This window comes from Arachis ipaensis, chromosome B5, assembly GCF_059453495.1.
Source record: "Arachis ipaensis isolate K30076 ecotype BB chromosome B5, ASM5945349v1, whole genome shotgun sequence".
Classification (NCBI taxonomy): Eukaryota; Viridiplantae; Streptophyta; class Magnoliopsida; order Fabales; family Fabaceae; genus Arachis; species Arachis ipaensis.
This window is the reverse complement of record NC_142440.1, coordinates 39,371,545-39,387,478: the sequence shown is the minus strand read 5'-3', so window position 1 is coordinate 39,387,478 and position 15,934 is coordinate 39,371,545. Positions and strand designations below refer to the sequence as shown.

At 37.0% G+C, this 15,934-nt stretch overlaps 1 protein-coding gene across 1 annotated transcript; it reads right to left on the bottom strand.

Moving 5' to 3' along the window:
- Positions 1–12,982: 12,982 nt before the first annotated feature.
- On the bottom strand, positions 12,983–15,262 carry LOC148563916 (uncharacterized). The gene has a single exon (XM_088486978.1). The coding sequence runs from the start codon at positions 15,260–15,262 to the stop codon at positions 12,983–12,985; it is 2,280 nt and encodes a 759-aa protein (XP_088343104.1).
- Between the last annotated feature and the right edge of the window lie 672 nt (positions 15,263–15,934).

The following is a 15,934-nucleotide window of genomic DNA, read 5'->3' as shown; positions in this document are numbered from 1 at the left end:
CAATGCTATACTATAGGATTAAAGAGCTTATGAGAAGGAATTAGACAGGTAACATCGTTCACACTTACAAAACAACAAATGCTTGTGCAGATTGGTTAGCTAATTTTAATCTTGAGCAACACTATTCCAATTAATATTGAAACTCTCCTCCAACTGGGATAGAATATTTGTTATTTGGTGATGTTTCTGGAGTGGTTCATCCCCGTAATATAATTTCTATGTAGCTTGGGCCTTTAACCCTTTGTTCACCAAAATATATATATATATATATATATATATATATATATATAATTTTTATAACTTTTTTCAATCAAAGTGGATATATGGATAGTCATATCCCGATCCAGAATACTATGGTATATATAAAAAAAAAATAATACTTATCATTATATTAAACTATTAATAACATAAATATTTTCTACACATGAAATAGTAAATATTATTTTCTCTCTATAAAATAGTAGATATTATTTTTATTGAATAGTAAATATTATTTTTGTTTTTAATATTTATATTTTATTTTAATTTTATCTTTAATATTTAGTTTTAATTTTACTCACGTTTTATATAGTATGTTTTAATCAGGGGCGGAGCTAGGCTAACTATTTAGGGGGGGGCGGTGTTATATTTTATATTACTATTTCTATTGATAAAATTAAAAAAATATATATATAATCTCAATCAAAATAAGACAATAATATATAAAAATTACTACTTACAGTTTTGTATCATGAAAAGGCTATTCGACGTTTTTTTCTATTTTCAAAATCATCTATAATTGAATTTGTGTCAAAAATAGCTGCTAATTCTTTTTCTATATAGATGACCAAATTGTCTGCAAGAAATTCATCAGCCATCTTACTTCGGAGTCTTGTCTTAACAATTTTCATTGCTGAAAAAGCTCTTTCTGTAAGACCCAGGACTTTGAAAAGTCTTATTATGATCAAGTCTCAAAATTATATAGTTATTTATAGCCTTAATTTCAGAAATTATTTTATTAAAGATAATTAAGGCAGATTGTGATTTATTGAATTTGAGACAAGTTATGATTTATTATCCAATTTGATAATTATTGGATTATTTTCTATAATTATATTATAAAGTTGGTAGTTGTGAAATAATAAGGATTTTATATGATTTGGACTAGATAAGTAATATTTTAAATATTAATACTGCTACTTTGGAAAAATAAAGGGGTTTAATTATATTATTTCTAATTATCTTGATTTGGGCATTTTATGAAAAATAATTTATGAAATTGATGAGCAAATTGTATTTCCTATATACAATTAGTGTTGGACTTAATTTGGGTTTCAATTACTATATTATTCCCAATTTTATGTGAAATTACCACAATGCCCTTAACCCTAATTTTATTCAAAAACCCTAACCCTAAAACTTTAACCCGGTTACCCGGTTTCCCCATCAGCAGCAGATCTCCCCTTCTCTCCATTTTGATGCGCAGCCCTATCCCACACACACTCACGGTTCCCTGAACCAGGGGATGAGAAAGAACGAAAATGGAAAGGAAGGGGGAAAGGGGAACGAGGTCGCTGCCCAATCTGTGCCACCATCGTCGTTCGTCCATGGAACCAGGAGTCGTGCCTCTGTCACTGAAAGGAGGATGGAGAAGGCGCGATGCTAGAGGAGCGCGACCCGCTGCGCTGCCGTGGGTCCCTCGCCGTCGAGTTCGAAGGAGCAGGGGAGAACGACGCTGGGTTTGAGGGAGGCAGAGGTGGTGTGGTGCGAGGTGGGAGGCGAGCTGTTCGCGTCATCGTTGCTGCGCCGTAGCGCCGCCGCCGCCATGTCTCTCACTACTGTGCGTCGCCGTCGTGCCCTGGCGCCAGTAATGGAGGACGCCACCGTCGTCTGAGAAGAACCCGACGCGAGAGAGAGGGGGAAGCCACCCGCGACGCCGCCGGAGCTTCCATTGCCGTCAGAAGCTGCCGCCGTCCAGCCAGCTGCTGCGGTGGTCGTCGCCTGTCGTGAATGGCTGCCGGAGAAGTGGTTGTGGCTGCCGGAGCCACACCGGAGCTTCTGGCCGTTTCTGCCACTTGAGACCCCGCTGCCGTCGCCGGAAAACGCCTCTGCCGCCGTCGAGATCCAATGCCGGTAAGGGTTTTATTTGGGATTTCTGCCCTTTTTGAATTCCGAGGTTACTATGGTCACTACCTGTTGGTTTCAGTCATCGTGATTGGAATTTGTCGCCGCTGCCGCTTGGGGTGGCTGCCGGGCTGCCGCCGAGCCGGTTCGGAGACCGCCGCTGTGTCGGTTCAGCCGTTCCTCCTTCGGTTCGGTAAGCGTTTTTGATTTGAAAGTCCTTTAGTTACTATTCTGTTATCATACGCTGAGGTTGTGGCATTAATCGCTATACGATTGAGTTTCGGTTGTTGTATGTTGCGATTAGAGTTGTTGAGACTGTTGCGAAAGTGGCTTGGAACCGAGGTTTTGGCTGCCGGGATTTCGATTGTTGATCTCGGGCTGAGGCGGGAAGGATTCTGTGACGCGTTTGGATTATGAATTTGTGTTTTGAGGTAGGGGCGCTTTCCAAAAACTATAGTTTATTATTGGAATTATTACATATGGGTACTGATGTGAGATATTGTGTATTTGGTGATTGTATCTGCCTTATGTATTATTTGATTGACTCGAATGACTATGGATGTTGGTTTGGCCGAATTGTTGTGTGGCTTGTGAAATGTAATGTTTGAAGTTGATTCTTTAAAGATTTGAAATGAGTTTAATCCGTTGGGGATTGGTTTGAATTGAGTCAATTATTTTGATGATGTGGAAGATAGAATACTCTTGAAATTCAGCCTGGGTTGCTTTAATTGATTTGGTTTTGATAAATGATTTATTGCTGAACCGATTCTTTAAAGCTTTAGAAATGAGTTAAATCGGTTGATGTTGAGTTGATTTTTGAAATGGTTTTCTTGAGATAAGCCACTGAGGCGACTGTTGGATTTAGCTTGCTTTTGAATTGATTTCTGTTTTTGAGCTGCTGAAAAGGAATGAGAAACGGTTTAGTTAGGACCCGAACCGGGTGGCTAAAGTCCAAGTTTTAGGGGAGGTGCTGCCAAAATTTCTATAGAATCCGAGTCCTTATTTGAAATGTTAATTGGGGAATTTTGAGTTTAATGCCTTTCCTATCTATTTTGAGGATTGTGACATTATGGCTTCTTTATTACCTTTACTTAGAACAATTAAGAAAGCAATGAAGTTATGCTTTGAAAGAATTATTGAAAAGAGAATCATGATTTATCCTTATTTTCCAAGAAGAACAGTATGTCTTTGGGTACAAGTCATTTGAAAGAGAATTTTGCTTTGAGGCTGTTTTAAAAGGTAAAACGGGTTTATGTTTTTCTCTATTAAACACAAAGATTGTCCCTTGGGAGAGTTTTCGTGATTTTAAAAGGGATTGGATTTCGATTGATGAGCCTCATTATTTTGACGTTTTAAATAAGATTCAAAGTATCTTTTGAACTCTAGTTTAACACAACAAAAATGATTCTCTTATCAGTTTGAAACGCTTCAGATTTAGTTATGGAATTGAAGCCGGTTTTGTTTAAGTAAAGGAAATGGTTTTGAAAGAAGTAAAGATTACGTGACTCGGTTTGGCTTAGATCCTATTTCCTTACTCAAATCAGAAAGCCAATGTTTTAATGATTTTAAATGAATTTGGTGAAAAGAGATATGTTATTCTCCCCTAAAGACTTGGGACTCTGCCGAGAAACTTTTGTTATAAAATCCCATTGTTGGATGGGTGATTTTGAATATCTCAAAGAGGCTTTTAACTTGCCATGATTATGGAAGTTTTGGAAAGAGGATGCCGAGAGTGGCATTGTTTTGAAAGGAGAATTTACCTTGAGTAAAAGTGGCTTATGAGCCTGAGATGATTTGAGAAATGAGATCTTTAAAGCCAAGGCTGAAAAGAGTTGAAACTTGATTTCAAAGTGAAATGAGTCGAGAAAATGATTTATGGCTTAAATGCCGATTTCATGAAATTGATGATTTTGAATGTGGAAGTGTTGTTTTATTGAGAGCCGGAATGGCTGTGTATGTTTATACATATTGATTGGTTCTGGATTGAACCGTGAGCCGGAATGGCTGTGTATGATATGAATATTGGCTGGTTCTAGAATGAACCGTGAGCCGGATGGCTGAGATGGATGTTGATCCATGGATGAGATTGATTGCATGTTTATGCTGAATCATTGATAAATGTGAATGTTGCACTTCCACTATCTGAGATACGAGTTTCCCTGGGTAGTAGCAGTGGCTAGCCACCACGTGCTCCAGGTTGAGACTTGATACTCTGTTGACCCTATGTCGTAAGTGTGGCCGGGCACTGTGAAAGGCCCGGATGAGCTCGCCCCCATAAATATTCACCAGTGAGGGTGATGGATATGGATCATGATTATGATCAAGTTTATGATGAGTATAACTCGAGTTGGGGATGCACGACAGAGGGACAGTCCAATGGTTAGCTACCAGGACTTGTCGGGTTGGCTCTATAACCGACAGATGATATCATCAGCCACTAGGGACAGGCATGCATCATATGCATTTATGTGACATTGTTTGGGTGTGCATATTATACTTGGTTTGCCTATGTGATTAATTGCTAATTGTTCTACTTGTAATAACTGTTTGTTTGTGTTTGCATCTTCCTATTTGTGTTTGCTACTGGGACTCTGTTGGACTGTGGTGATTGGTTGATGGTTGGATTGTTTGGGCCTAGGGCCGTGGTTGGAATGAGATGAACCGATGGTTGATTTTGGTTTTGTGTTTCTGGTTTGGAATAAAATATGAAAGGCTATTTTGGTTCAGCATAGATAAACCGTTTTGAAAGGCTTTTGAGTTTTTGAGAATTGAACTGTTCCTCTTTCAGAAAAGATTTCCGATTTCCTCTTTTATTGTAAACCGTTGTTTTTGAAAAGAGGCATAAGACGGTTATTAATCACTGGTACGGTTTATCTTCATGTATCCTATTACAGTAATTCCCAAAAACCCTCTACTGAGAACCCTTTCGAGGATGATGTTCTCACCCCCCTACATTTTTCCCCTTTCAAGATATGGGCGCAGAAGTTACGAAGAGCTTATTTAATTGTTGTTGTGATGCTCTGTATTGTTTTAGTTATGGTTTATTGTACCCTCGCCTTTATCTTGATATAATCTGTAAGAGGGATAGGAATTGTATTGGTTAATGCTTGTAAAGTTATTTATATGTATTTATGTATATATATATGGATGTACTCTTTATGAGTTGTTGCAAGTTGTATGGTATTTATAGATGTACGTTATCGAACGAAAGTATTTTTGGGAGCGGTATCACGGTTTAAAGTTTTAAACAGGCTCATATTTTAGTATTAAATAGTATAAGTGTCGTCGTAATGTCCGAGCTATCAGAGTCGCGCAGCCGGAAGTGTGAGCTCTGGTAGTTAGGCTGTTACATTATGGTATCAGAGCAGTTCTTCCTGTAGAGCCTGAGGAATGGACTGACTATGCTTCAGTTGCATACTCTGAGCGTTTGTCATGTATTAGGTCTTGTCGAATGACGAGAATTAGAGCTTTATGCACATGACAGTCTATTGATTAACGCTGTTAGTCTTGCATTGCATAATTCCTGATATTAAGTTCGGCCGGCTTAATACTAGTGAAATATGTATATGAAAGCACTGATGGGTTATCATAGATGAAATCCTAGTTTTGAGTAAAGCGAATCGCGGGTTTTGGAAAAGTTGGAAACTACTTCTCGAGGCTATTCAGTTGTGTGTCTTGAATTCTGTTCGAGTTGACATGTTCTTTCATATCCTAACTTGAAGTTCTTATTTGCTAGACCTTTTGAAGAGTAATTTGATGTCTTCACTCTATTCCTCTATCCATATGTATTCTTGTTTGACCTTAAGTGCATATGCTGGTTTAAGATCTTTGTTGCATCTATCTTCCTCTGTTTGAGTTCTTTTTGATTCAAGTATTCTTTGATATGGCCTTGAACCTGTCTTAATGTGCTGTGACTTTTAACTCCGGATTCTGAGTCCATTCTTTGAGAAATTGTTGATTCAGTTTTTCTCTTACTTGACAGTGATCACAGCCAATTTTGAGATTTTATAAATTGCTGTTGATTAGATATATGCTTTTCTATATATGAGACTTTGAAATTATTTATACAGTTTAACAACTATTTCTTTCTAATAATTTGCCTGTACTTTTACTGGTTTACGCAATTGTACTTATTTTAAAAGTAAATTTTGACCTTCTAGTAATTTTACTATAGTTCCAATGGACATCTTTATTTGATTGTGTATTTGGATATTTTCTGAAATACTGGAAAGAAAGAATTTTTCGCTTTCATTCCGGTTGAGTTTCGTTTGATAAGCTTTACTTAACTTATTTTGAATTGAGTTTGGTTTAGCATACTACATAGTTTATGCCATTGTTGTTCTTTTGAAAATGTTGGATTCATAGCTTCTTCTTATGAACGGACTGGTTCCTTCTTAAGCTTTTCACCTCTATGAATGTCATACGTGATTCTGTTTTTAACTAATCTTTTACATCTTGTGAACATTACCATTGATCTTGGTTTGTCCCCTCTTGTGAATCTCATCCTTATGTGGGTCAGCTTGATTCATTTCAAGATAGTGCATTGTTTATTCTCCCATTATCTCTACAAGAGTTTTTAGTTAAAGATTTATCATTGAAAAATTACAAATGATTGAGTTGTCTTTTTCTATGACTTTTGTATTCTTTTGGATCAATTGAAAGTTTGTTTGATGACTCATGCCAAGTGAATCTTGTTTGGACTACCTTGGTTTAAGATCCTTTCTTGCAAGGCTTGACTCCTTTTTAGTACATCTTAAACTTCTTGAATGTTCTTCTGAGATGGTGATTTTAAGGACACTTTTGGGAGTCTTGTTCTGAACTTTTTAAAGAAGTTTTGAATTCTCTTGAAAGAAGTTTTAAACGGAATTTATTTTCTGTTGCTTGATTTAGATTGAAACCATTGTTCGATTTTGACGAAGTTAATTTAAAAGTTGGCATGTGCTATTTTAAATGAAGTTTTGAAAAGCTCCCTTGTTTAGTGGAAACCAGTTCGTTTGTAACGCACCACTTATTTCCTTTACCAAATGGTAAGCAAATTTTTATTTCGGAGTTTCTTTTCTAAACAGAGTTTAACTTCCTCTTTTGTACTTGCTATAAATGTTATACACGCTTGTTTGAATATGAAATTTTGAGAATTATGAACAAGCATTTGATTACTTCCGAGTTTTTATGAACTGCTTTTGGTTAAGTTGTGCATCTAATTATCTTTCTAAAATATTTGAGGAAATATTTTAGCTCTTAGCCAAAGTTGTGTGCATTTTGTTTTTGGAACTCTACATAATCTACTTCAACATGAAATTGTATTGAAGTAAAGCCACGTTTATGCTTTTGTTACTCTCTTGAAGGATGTTTGTTGTTTAACTTCTCTTTCAGACTGCGAAGTGATATTTTTACAAGTTTTCGATTCTTTTAAGAACAATGTATTCGAAAGTATTGTAATCGTGCTCTTGAGTTCTGTGAGCCTTGTCTTGGATTTGAGATATTCTCTTTTGTGAACCTCATACTTCTTCGACTCAGCTTGAATTTGTTCAAACTGATGCAATGATTTTCTTCTTATTGATCCTATTGAACTTCTTTGATCCAAGGGTCATCTTTGAAGTTGCCAATTGAGTTGAGTCTAGCAAACTTCATTGCTTGAGAGTCCTTGTTTATCTGGACCTAGATACATTCTCCCAAATCTTTGAGTATTATCCTTGACATTTGACTCTCCTTTTTAAATCTTGTATCCTTCTGAGTAGACTCGAGAACTGTTTTGATATCACGTGCGATTTGTAGACATAGTAACGATGCGTTAGTTCCTTAAGACGTGATATGTGTATATGGAAGGTGAAACGGTAGGTGTACCATGTTATGAGTTGTGGATGTTTTGTTCCTTGCTAACGGATTTGCGGTTGTTAGGCTTATGATTGGCCATGAGGTTGTAAAATGATTGGCGGAGTTGGGAGGTTGAGGTTCTGAAGTAAGAACGAGATTTGTCGGCGAACGTTGTGGCCGTTGTTTTATTACCAACCTGTTTTGGTAGCCTTTATGTCACATTGATACCGCCTTGTTTTGTGAACGCCTATCTTGGTTTGCACCCTATTTTGTTACCTCAAGTTTTTGTAAAAGTCTTGAGATTATGTGACCTTGTGCATTGAGCCTACCTTGTAACGTTTGCCTTGCAATCACACTCCTACCTTTGCACCCTTATGCATATGACAATCAAAGTATTTGAAAATCGTATATATGATTATATTTTGAGATATTTTTGCTTCTTCCTTAAATGTGTTCAAAGGTGAACCGTTATGGAATTTCCTTCATTTTGTATCAATTTTCGAGGGCGAAAATTTTTATAAGGTGGGTAGAATGTAAGACCCAGGACTTTGAAAAGTCTTATTATGATCAAGTCTCAAAATTATATAGTTATTTATAGCCTTAATTTCAGAAATTATTTTATTAAAGATAATTAAGGCAGATTGTGATTTATTGAATTTGAGACAAGTTATGATTTATTATCCAATTTGATAATTATTGGATTATTTTCTATAATTATATTATAAAGTTGGTAGTTATGAAATAATAAGGATTTTATATGATTTGGACTAGATAAGTAATATTTTAAATATTAATACTGCTACTTTGGAAAAATAAAGGGATTTAATTATATTATTTCTAATTATCTTGATTTGGGCATTTTATGAAAAATAATTTATGAAATTGATGAGCAAATTGTATTTCCTATATACAATTAGTGTTGGACTTAATTTGGGTTTCAATTACTATATTATTCCCAATTTTATGTGAAATTACCACAATGCCCTTAACCCTAATTTTATTCAAAAACCCTAACCCTAAAACTTTAACCCGGTTACCCGGTTTCCCCATCAGCAGCAGATCTCCCCTTCTCTCCATTTTGATGCGCAGCCCTATCCCACACACACTCACGGTTCCCTGAACCAGGGGATGAGAAAGAACGAAAATGGAAAGGAAGGGGGAAAGGGGAACGAGGTCGCTGCCCAATCTGTGCCACCATCGTCGTTCGTCCATGGAACTAGGAGTCGTGCCTCTGTCACTGAAAGGAGGATGGAGAAGGCGCGATGCTAGAGGAGCGCGACCCGCTGCGCTGCCGTGGGTCCCTCGCCGTCGAGTTCGAAGGAGCAGGGGAGAACGACGCTGGGTTTGAGGGAGGCAGAGGTGGTGTGGTGCGAGGTGGGAGGCGAGCTGTTCGCGTCATCGTTGTTGCGCCGTAGCGCCGCCGCCGCCATGTCTCTCACTACTGTGCGTCGCCGTCGTGCCCTGGCGCCAGTAATGGAGGACGCCACCGTCGTCTGAGAAGAACCCGACGCGAGAGAGAGGGGGAAGCCACCCGCGACGCCGCCGGAGCTTCCATTGCCGTCAGAAGCTGCCGCCGTCCAGCCAGCTGCTGCGGTGGTCGTCGCCTGTCGTGAATGGCTGCCGGAGAAGTGGTTGTGGCTGCCGGAGCCACACCGGAGCTTCTGGCCGTTTCTGCCACTTGAGACCCCGCTGCCGTCGCCGGAAAACGCCTCTGCCGCCATCGAGATCCAATGCCGGTAAGGGTTTTATTTGGGATTTCTGCCCTTTTTGAATTCCGAGGTTACTATGGTCACTACCTGTTGGTTTCAGTCATCGTGATTAGAATTTGTCGCCGCTGCCGCTTGGGGTGGCTGCCGGGCTGCCGCCGAGCCGGTTCGGAGACCGCCGCTGTGTCGGTTCAGCCGTTCCTCCTTCGGTTCGGTAAGCGTTTTTGATTTGAAAGCCCTTTAGTTACTATTCTGTTATCATACGCTGAGGTTGTGGCATTAATCGCTATACGATTGAGTTTCGGTTGTTGTATGTTGCGATTAGAGTTGTTGAGACTGTTGCGAAAGTGGCTTGGAACCGAGGTTTTGGCTGCCGAGATTTCGATTGTTGATCTCGGGCTGAGGCGGGAAGGATTCTGTGACGCGTTTGGATTATGAATTTGTGTTTTGAGGTAGGGGCGCTTTCCAAAAACTATAGTTTATTATTGGAATTATTACATATGGGTACTGATGTGAGATATTGTGTATTTGGTGATTGTATCTGCCTTATGTATTATTTGATTGACTCGAATGACTATGGATGTTGGTTTGGCCGAATTGTTGTGTGGCTTGTGAAATGTAATGTTTGAAGTTGATTCTTTAAAGATTTGAAATGAGTTTAATCCGTTGGGGATTGGTTTGAATTGAGTCAATTATTTTGATGATGTGGAAGATAGAATACTCTTGAAATTCAGCCTGGGTTGCTTTAATTGATTTGGTTTTGATAAATGATTTATTGCTGAACCGATTCTTTAAAGCTTTAGAAATGAGTTAAATCGGTTGATGTTGAGTTGATTTTTGAAATGGTTTTCTTGAGATAAGCCACTGAGGCGACTGTTGGATTTAGCTTGCTTTTGAATTGATTTCTGTTTTTGAGCTGCTGAAAAGGAATGAGAAACGGTTTAGTTGGGACCCGAACCGGGTGGCTAAAGTCCAAGTTTTAGGGGAGGTGCTGCCAAAATTTCTATAGAATCCGAGTCCTTATTTGAAATGTTAATTGGGGAATTTTGAGTTTAATGCCTTTCCTATCTATTTTGAGGATTGTGACATTATGGCTTCTTTATTACCTTTACTTAGAACAATTAAGAAAGCAATGAAGTTATGCTTTGAAAGAATTATTGAAAAGAGAATAATGATTTATCCTTATTTTCCAAGAAGAACAGTATGTCTTTGGGTACAAGTCATTTGAAAGAGAATTTTGCTTTGAGGCTGTTTTAAAAGGTAAAACGGGTTTATGTTTTTCTCTATTAAACACAAAGATTGTCCCTTGGGAGAGTTTTCGTGATTTTAAAAGGAATTGGATTTCGATTGATGAGCCTCATTATTTTGACGTTTTAAATAAGATTCAAAGTATCTTTTGAACTCTAGTTTAACACAACAAAAATGATTCTCTTATCAGTTTGAAACGCTTCAGATTTAGTTATGGAATTGAAGCCGGTTTTGTTTAAGTAAAGGAAATGGTTTTGAAAGAAGTAAAGATTACGTGACTCGGTTTGGCTTAGATCCTATTTCCTTACTCAAATCAGAAAGCCAATGTTTTAATGATTTTAAATGAATTTGGTGAAAAGAGATATGTTATTCTCCCCTAAAGACTTGGGACTCTGCCGAGAAACTTTTGTTATAAAATCCCATTGTTGGATGGGTGATTTTGAATATCTTAAAGAGGCTTTTAACTTGCCATGATTATGGAAGTTTTGGAAAGAGGATGCCGAGAGTGGCATTGTTTTGAAAGGAGAATTTACCTTGAGTAAAAGTGGCTTATGAGCCTGAGATGATTTGAGAAATGAGATCTTTAAAGCCAAGGCTGAAAAGAGTTGAAACTTGATTTCAAAGTGAAATGAGTCGAGAAAATGATTTATGGCTTAAATGCCGATTTCATGAAATTGATGATTTTGAATGTGGAAGTGTTGTTTTATTGAGAGCCGGAATGGCTGTGTATGTTTATACATATTGATTGGTTCTGGATTGAACCGTGAGCCGGAATGGCTGTGTATGATATGAATATTGGCTGGTTCTAGAATGAACCGTGAGCCGGATGGCTGAGATGGATGTTGATCCATGGATGAGATTGATTGCATGTTTATGCTGAATCATTGATAAATGTGAATGTTGCACTTCCACTATCTGAGATACGAGTTTCCCTGGGTAGTAGCAGTGGCTAGCCACCACGTGCTCCAGGTTGAGACTTGATACTCTGTTGACCCTATGTCGTAAGTGTGGCCGGGCACTGTGAAAGGCCCGGATGAGCTCGCCCCCATAAATATTCACCAGTGAGGGTGATGGATATGGATCATGATTATGATCAAGTTTATGATGAGTATAACTCGAGTTGGGGATGCACGACAGAGGGACAGTCCAATGGTTAGCTACCAGGACTTGTCGGGTTGGCTCTATAACCGACAGATGATATCATCAGCCACTAGGGACAGGCATGCATCATATGCATTTATGTGACATTGTTTGGGTGTGCATATTATACTTGGTTTGCCTATGTGATTAATTGCTAATTGTTCTACTTGTAATAACTGTTTATTTGTGTTTGCATCTTCCTATTTGTGTTTGCTACTGGGACTCTGTTGGACTGTGGTGATTGGTTGATGGTTGGATTGTTTGGGCCTAGGGCCGTGGTTGGAATGAGATGAACCGATGGTTGATTTTGGTTTTGTGTTTCTGGTTTGGAATAAAATATGAAAGGCTATTTTGGTTCAGCATAGATAAACCGTTTTGAAAGGCTTTTGAGTTTTTGAGAATTGAACTGTTCCTCTTTCAGAAAAGATTTCCGATTTCCTCTTTTATTGTAAACCGTTGTTTTTGAAAAGAGGCATAAGACGGTTATTAATCACTGGTACGGTTTATCTTCATGTATCCTATTACAGTAATTCCCAAAAACCCTCTACTGAGAACCCTTTCGAGGATGATGTTCTCACCCCCCTACATTTTTCCCCTTTCAGGATATGGGCGCAGAAGTTACGAAGAGCTTATTTAATTGTTGTTGTGATGCTCTGTATTGTTTTAGTTATGGTTTATTGTACCCTCGCCTTTATCTTGATATAATCTGTAAGAGGGATAGGAATTGTATTGGTTAATGCTTGTAAAGTTATTTATATGTATTTATGTATATATATATGGATGTACTCTTTATGAGTTGTTGCAAGTTGTATGGTATTTATAGATGTACGTTATCGAACGAAAGTATTTTTGGGAGCGGTATCACGGTTTAAAGTTTTAAACAGGCTCATATTTTAGTATTAAATAGTATAAGTGTCGTCGTAATGTCCGAGCTATCAGAGTCGCGCAGCCGGAAGTGTGAGCTCTGGTAGTTAGGCTGTTACACTTTCTGTTGTTGCTGTAGACACTGGTAGAGTCAAAACAAGACGTATTAATCTATCAACCATGTGATAAGTTCTTGATTTTCCCGTTTCTTGCAACTTGTTGCACAATTCAGAAAGTGTACCAATGCCTTTCAAATGATTTGGTATATCATGCTGATAATGTTGCAACTGAGATTTCAAAATATTTAGCTCATTAGAAGGAAAGTCAAGGGGATAAAACTTCTCTGCTAACTTGCTGATTTCTTCAATATTGAATGATTTGAAATTGTCCTTAGGATCCAAAGCACAACTCAAAGTCAAAAGCTCTATTGTTTGCTCATTAAATCTACTATTCAACTCTTGTATTTGAGAGTCAATTGTTGCCAAGAATACATCTATTCGATAATGATGCTCAACTGTCACACTTGGTTGACGAGATCGACCTCTTCCAAAAACATATTGTGCACTCATATTAGGGACTTCAATTTCATGTTTTTCACAAAAATCTTTAACATTTGCAAGAAAATTGCACCATCCACCATCTCTTAATTGTTGAAGAAGTAACTTTGATGTAGAAACAATATGCATTGCATTAAGAATATCTTGAGATTGTTGTTGCAGTGCTTGGCAAAGAACATTAGTGATTCCCATAATCTCTTTCATCAAGTGCAAAGTGAAAACAAATTCAAATGACAATAATATTTTACTAACACCATAAGCCTCACCTCTTTGTGCATAAGTTGTCCCGTCTTCAATGATATTATTGAGAACAATATTGGTAGCAGTAAACATTTTTACCAAACTGCAAATAGAATTAAAGTGAGAGCTCCATCGAGTATCCCCAGCTCTTTGTAAAGTGCTTATTTGATTCGCACCTTTGCCTGTTTCTAATTCATTTTGAGCAACCAAGTTTGCATTTTCAATTGCTTGAGCTTCTTGTAATTGATCATGTCTTTTTGAAGAAGCACTAACAATAGTGACAATAGAGTTTAATTGAGTAAAAAATTCATGAATTTGAAGTACCTCTCTTGAAGCTGCCACCAATGCTAATTGTAACCTATGAGCAAAACAATGCACATAGTATGCTTGTGGAGAATCTTTAAGAAATAAAGCTTGCAAACCATTCCACTCACCCCGCATGTTGCTAGCACCATCATACCCTTGACCCCTAATATTTTCAACTTGGAGATTATAATGAGAAAGGACAGAAATCAATTCTTTCTTTAAAGTTGTTGCACAAGTATCAGTGACATGCACAAGATCAAAAAATCTCTCTTTAACAAAACCATCTAGAGTAACAAATCTCAAAACAATGGCCATTTGCTCCTTTTTAGATTCATCTCTAGCTTCATCAACAATAATACAAAATTTGGCATCTCCAATCTCTTCTCTAATTGAATTTCTCACCTTAGTAGCAAGAATATGTAGAATTTCTTTTTGGACATCATTTGAAGTATACTTAGCATTTTTTGGAGCATTTTCCAAAACATTCTGTTTCACTCTTTCATTGTAAGATCCCAAAAATTTTAACATTTCCAAAAAGTTACCTCTGTTGCTTGAACTTTGGCTTTCATCATGTCCTCTGTATGCACAACCTTGAAATGTCAACCATCTAATGCAATCTATAGATGCTCCTAGTCGAATTCGATTCTTTTCAATCTCTTCTGATGTTTGCTTATGAAGAAGTCTGTCAATATGTTGTGATTGTTTCATCAAATCATCACATGATTTCAGCACCTTATGATGGAATGAGTTAGGACCTTTGCCAATGTGATTCAAAAGAGCACATTCTTTTCCACTATTTACTTTCTTCCAATTCCTGAAACCATTCTCAATAAAAGCATTTGAACCCGTATTGATTGAAGGTTCCTTAGCAAAAAGAAAGCACGGAAAACAATATATAGCATCATCTTCTATAGAATATTCTAACCAAGATGGGAACAATTTAAACCATGAAGCTTGAAAGCGACGATGACTTTTATCACCAGAAAATGGATAATTATCAAGAATTGGCTGATTTGGCCCAACTTTAATATAAGCCCGACGGATTTCATCTCTTTTATTTGGAGGAAACTTCCAAATCATTGGTCGCATTCCAGGATCTCTTTCCAAACGAAAAACATCCAGTTGATTTGGAAGAAGTCGTGGACGCTTTGAGCTATTCAATGAAGAGCTTGAAGTAATGAAATTTGATGACCCCTCAAGTATTGGAGTAGTAATAGTAGAAGCATCTTCATTCTCTTGATCTTTTCTTTTAAAAAATGTATCAATGGTTTTGAACTTACTCATAATTCAAATGGCCAAATAAGTTCCTATAATTTAAAATATATTTAGCAAAAAGTATAAATTACAGTCTAAATCTTTATAAAATATAAAAATTATATTTCAATTTAAAATAAAATATTAAAATTCAGAACAATAATACTAACATCCTAGTATAAATAATATAAAATTATAATTAAATAGTTAACTAATAAAAAAACTAAATATACAAACTAACATATAATAACATAAACTTAATTAACAAATAATAATAAATTAACTAATTAAGTAAATAACTAAATATATAAAAAAGAATAAAAATAGAACCTTTTTTGAGAAAGAGGAGTGAAAAATCACTTGTTAAACTACTCTCTTTTTTTTAATCTGCAAAAAACAAAAAAAAATAAGAGTTAAAAAGGTAAAATTGTAAAAGATAAAAAGATTAAAGAGATAAAGAAGAAGAAGAATAGGAAAAGTTGTTACCTAAATTTTTTGAAAGCCAAGGTGGAAAAAGAGGGAGAGGAAGAGACCGGTTGTTGTTGAAAAATAAAAAAAGGGAATTGGGAACTGATTAGTGACGTTGGAAAATAAAAAAGGAATAAGGATTGGGAAATAGAAAAGGGGATAGGGAATGGACTATTGGGCTGGGTTTTGTAGAAATTAAAAGTGAGAGGGGGAGGGAGGTTGGAAAAGATAGAA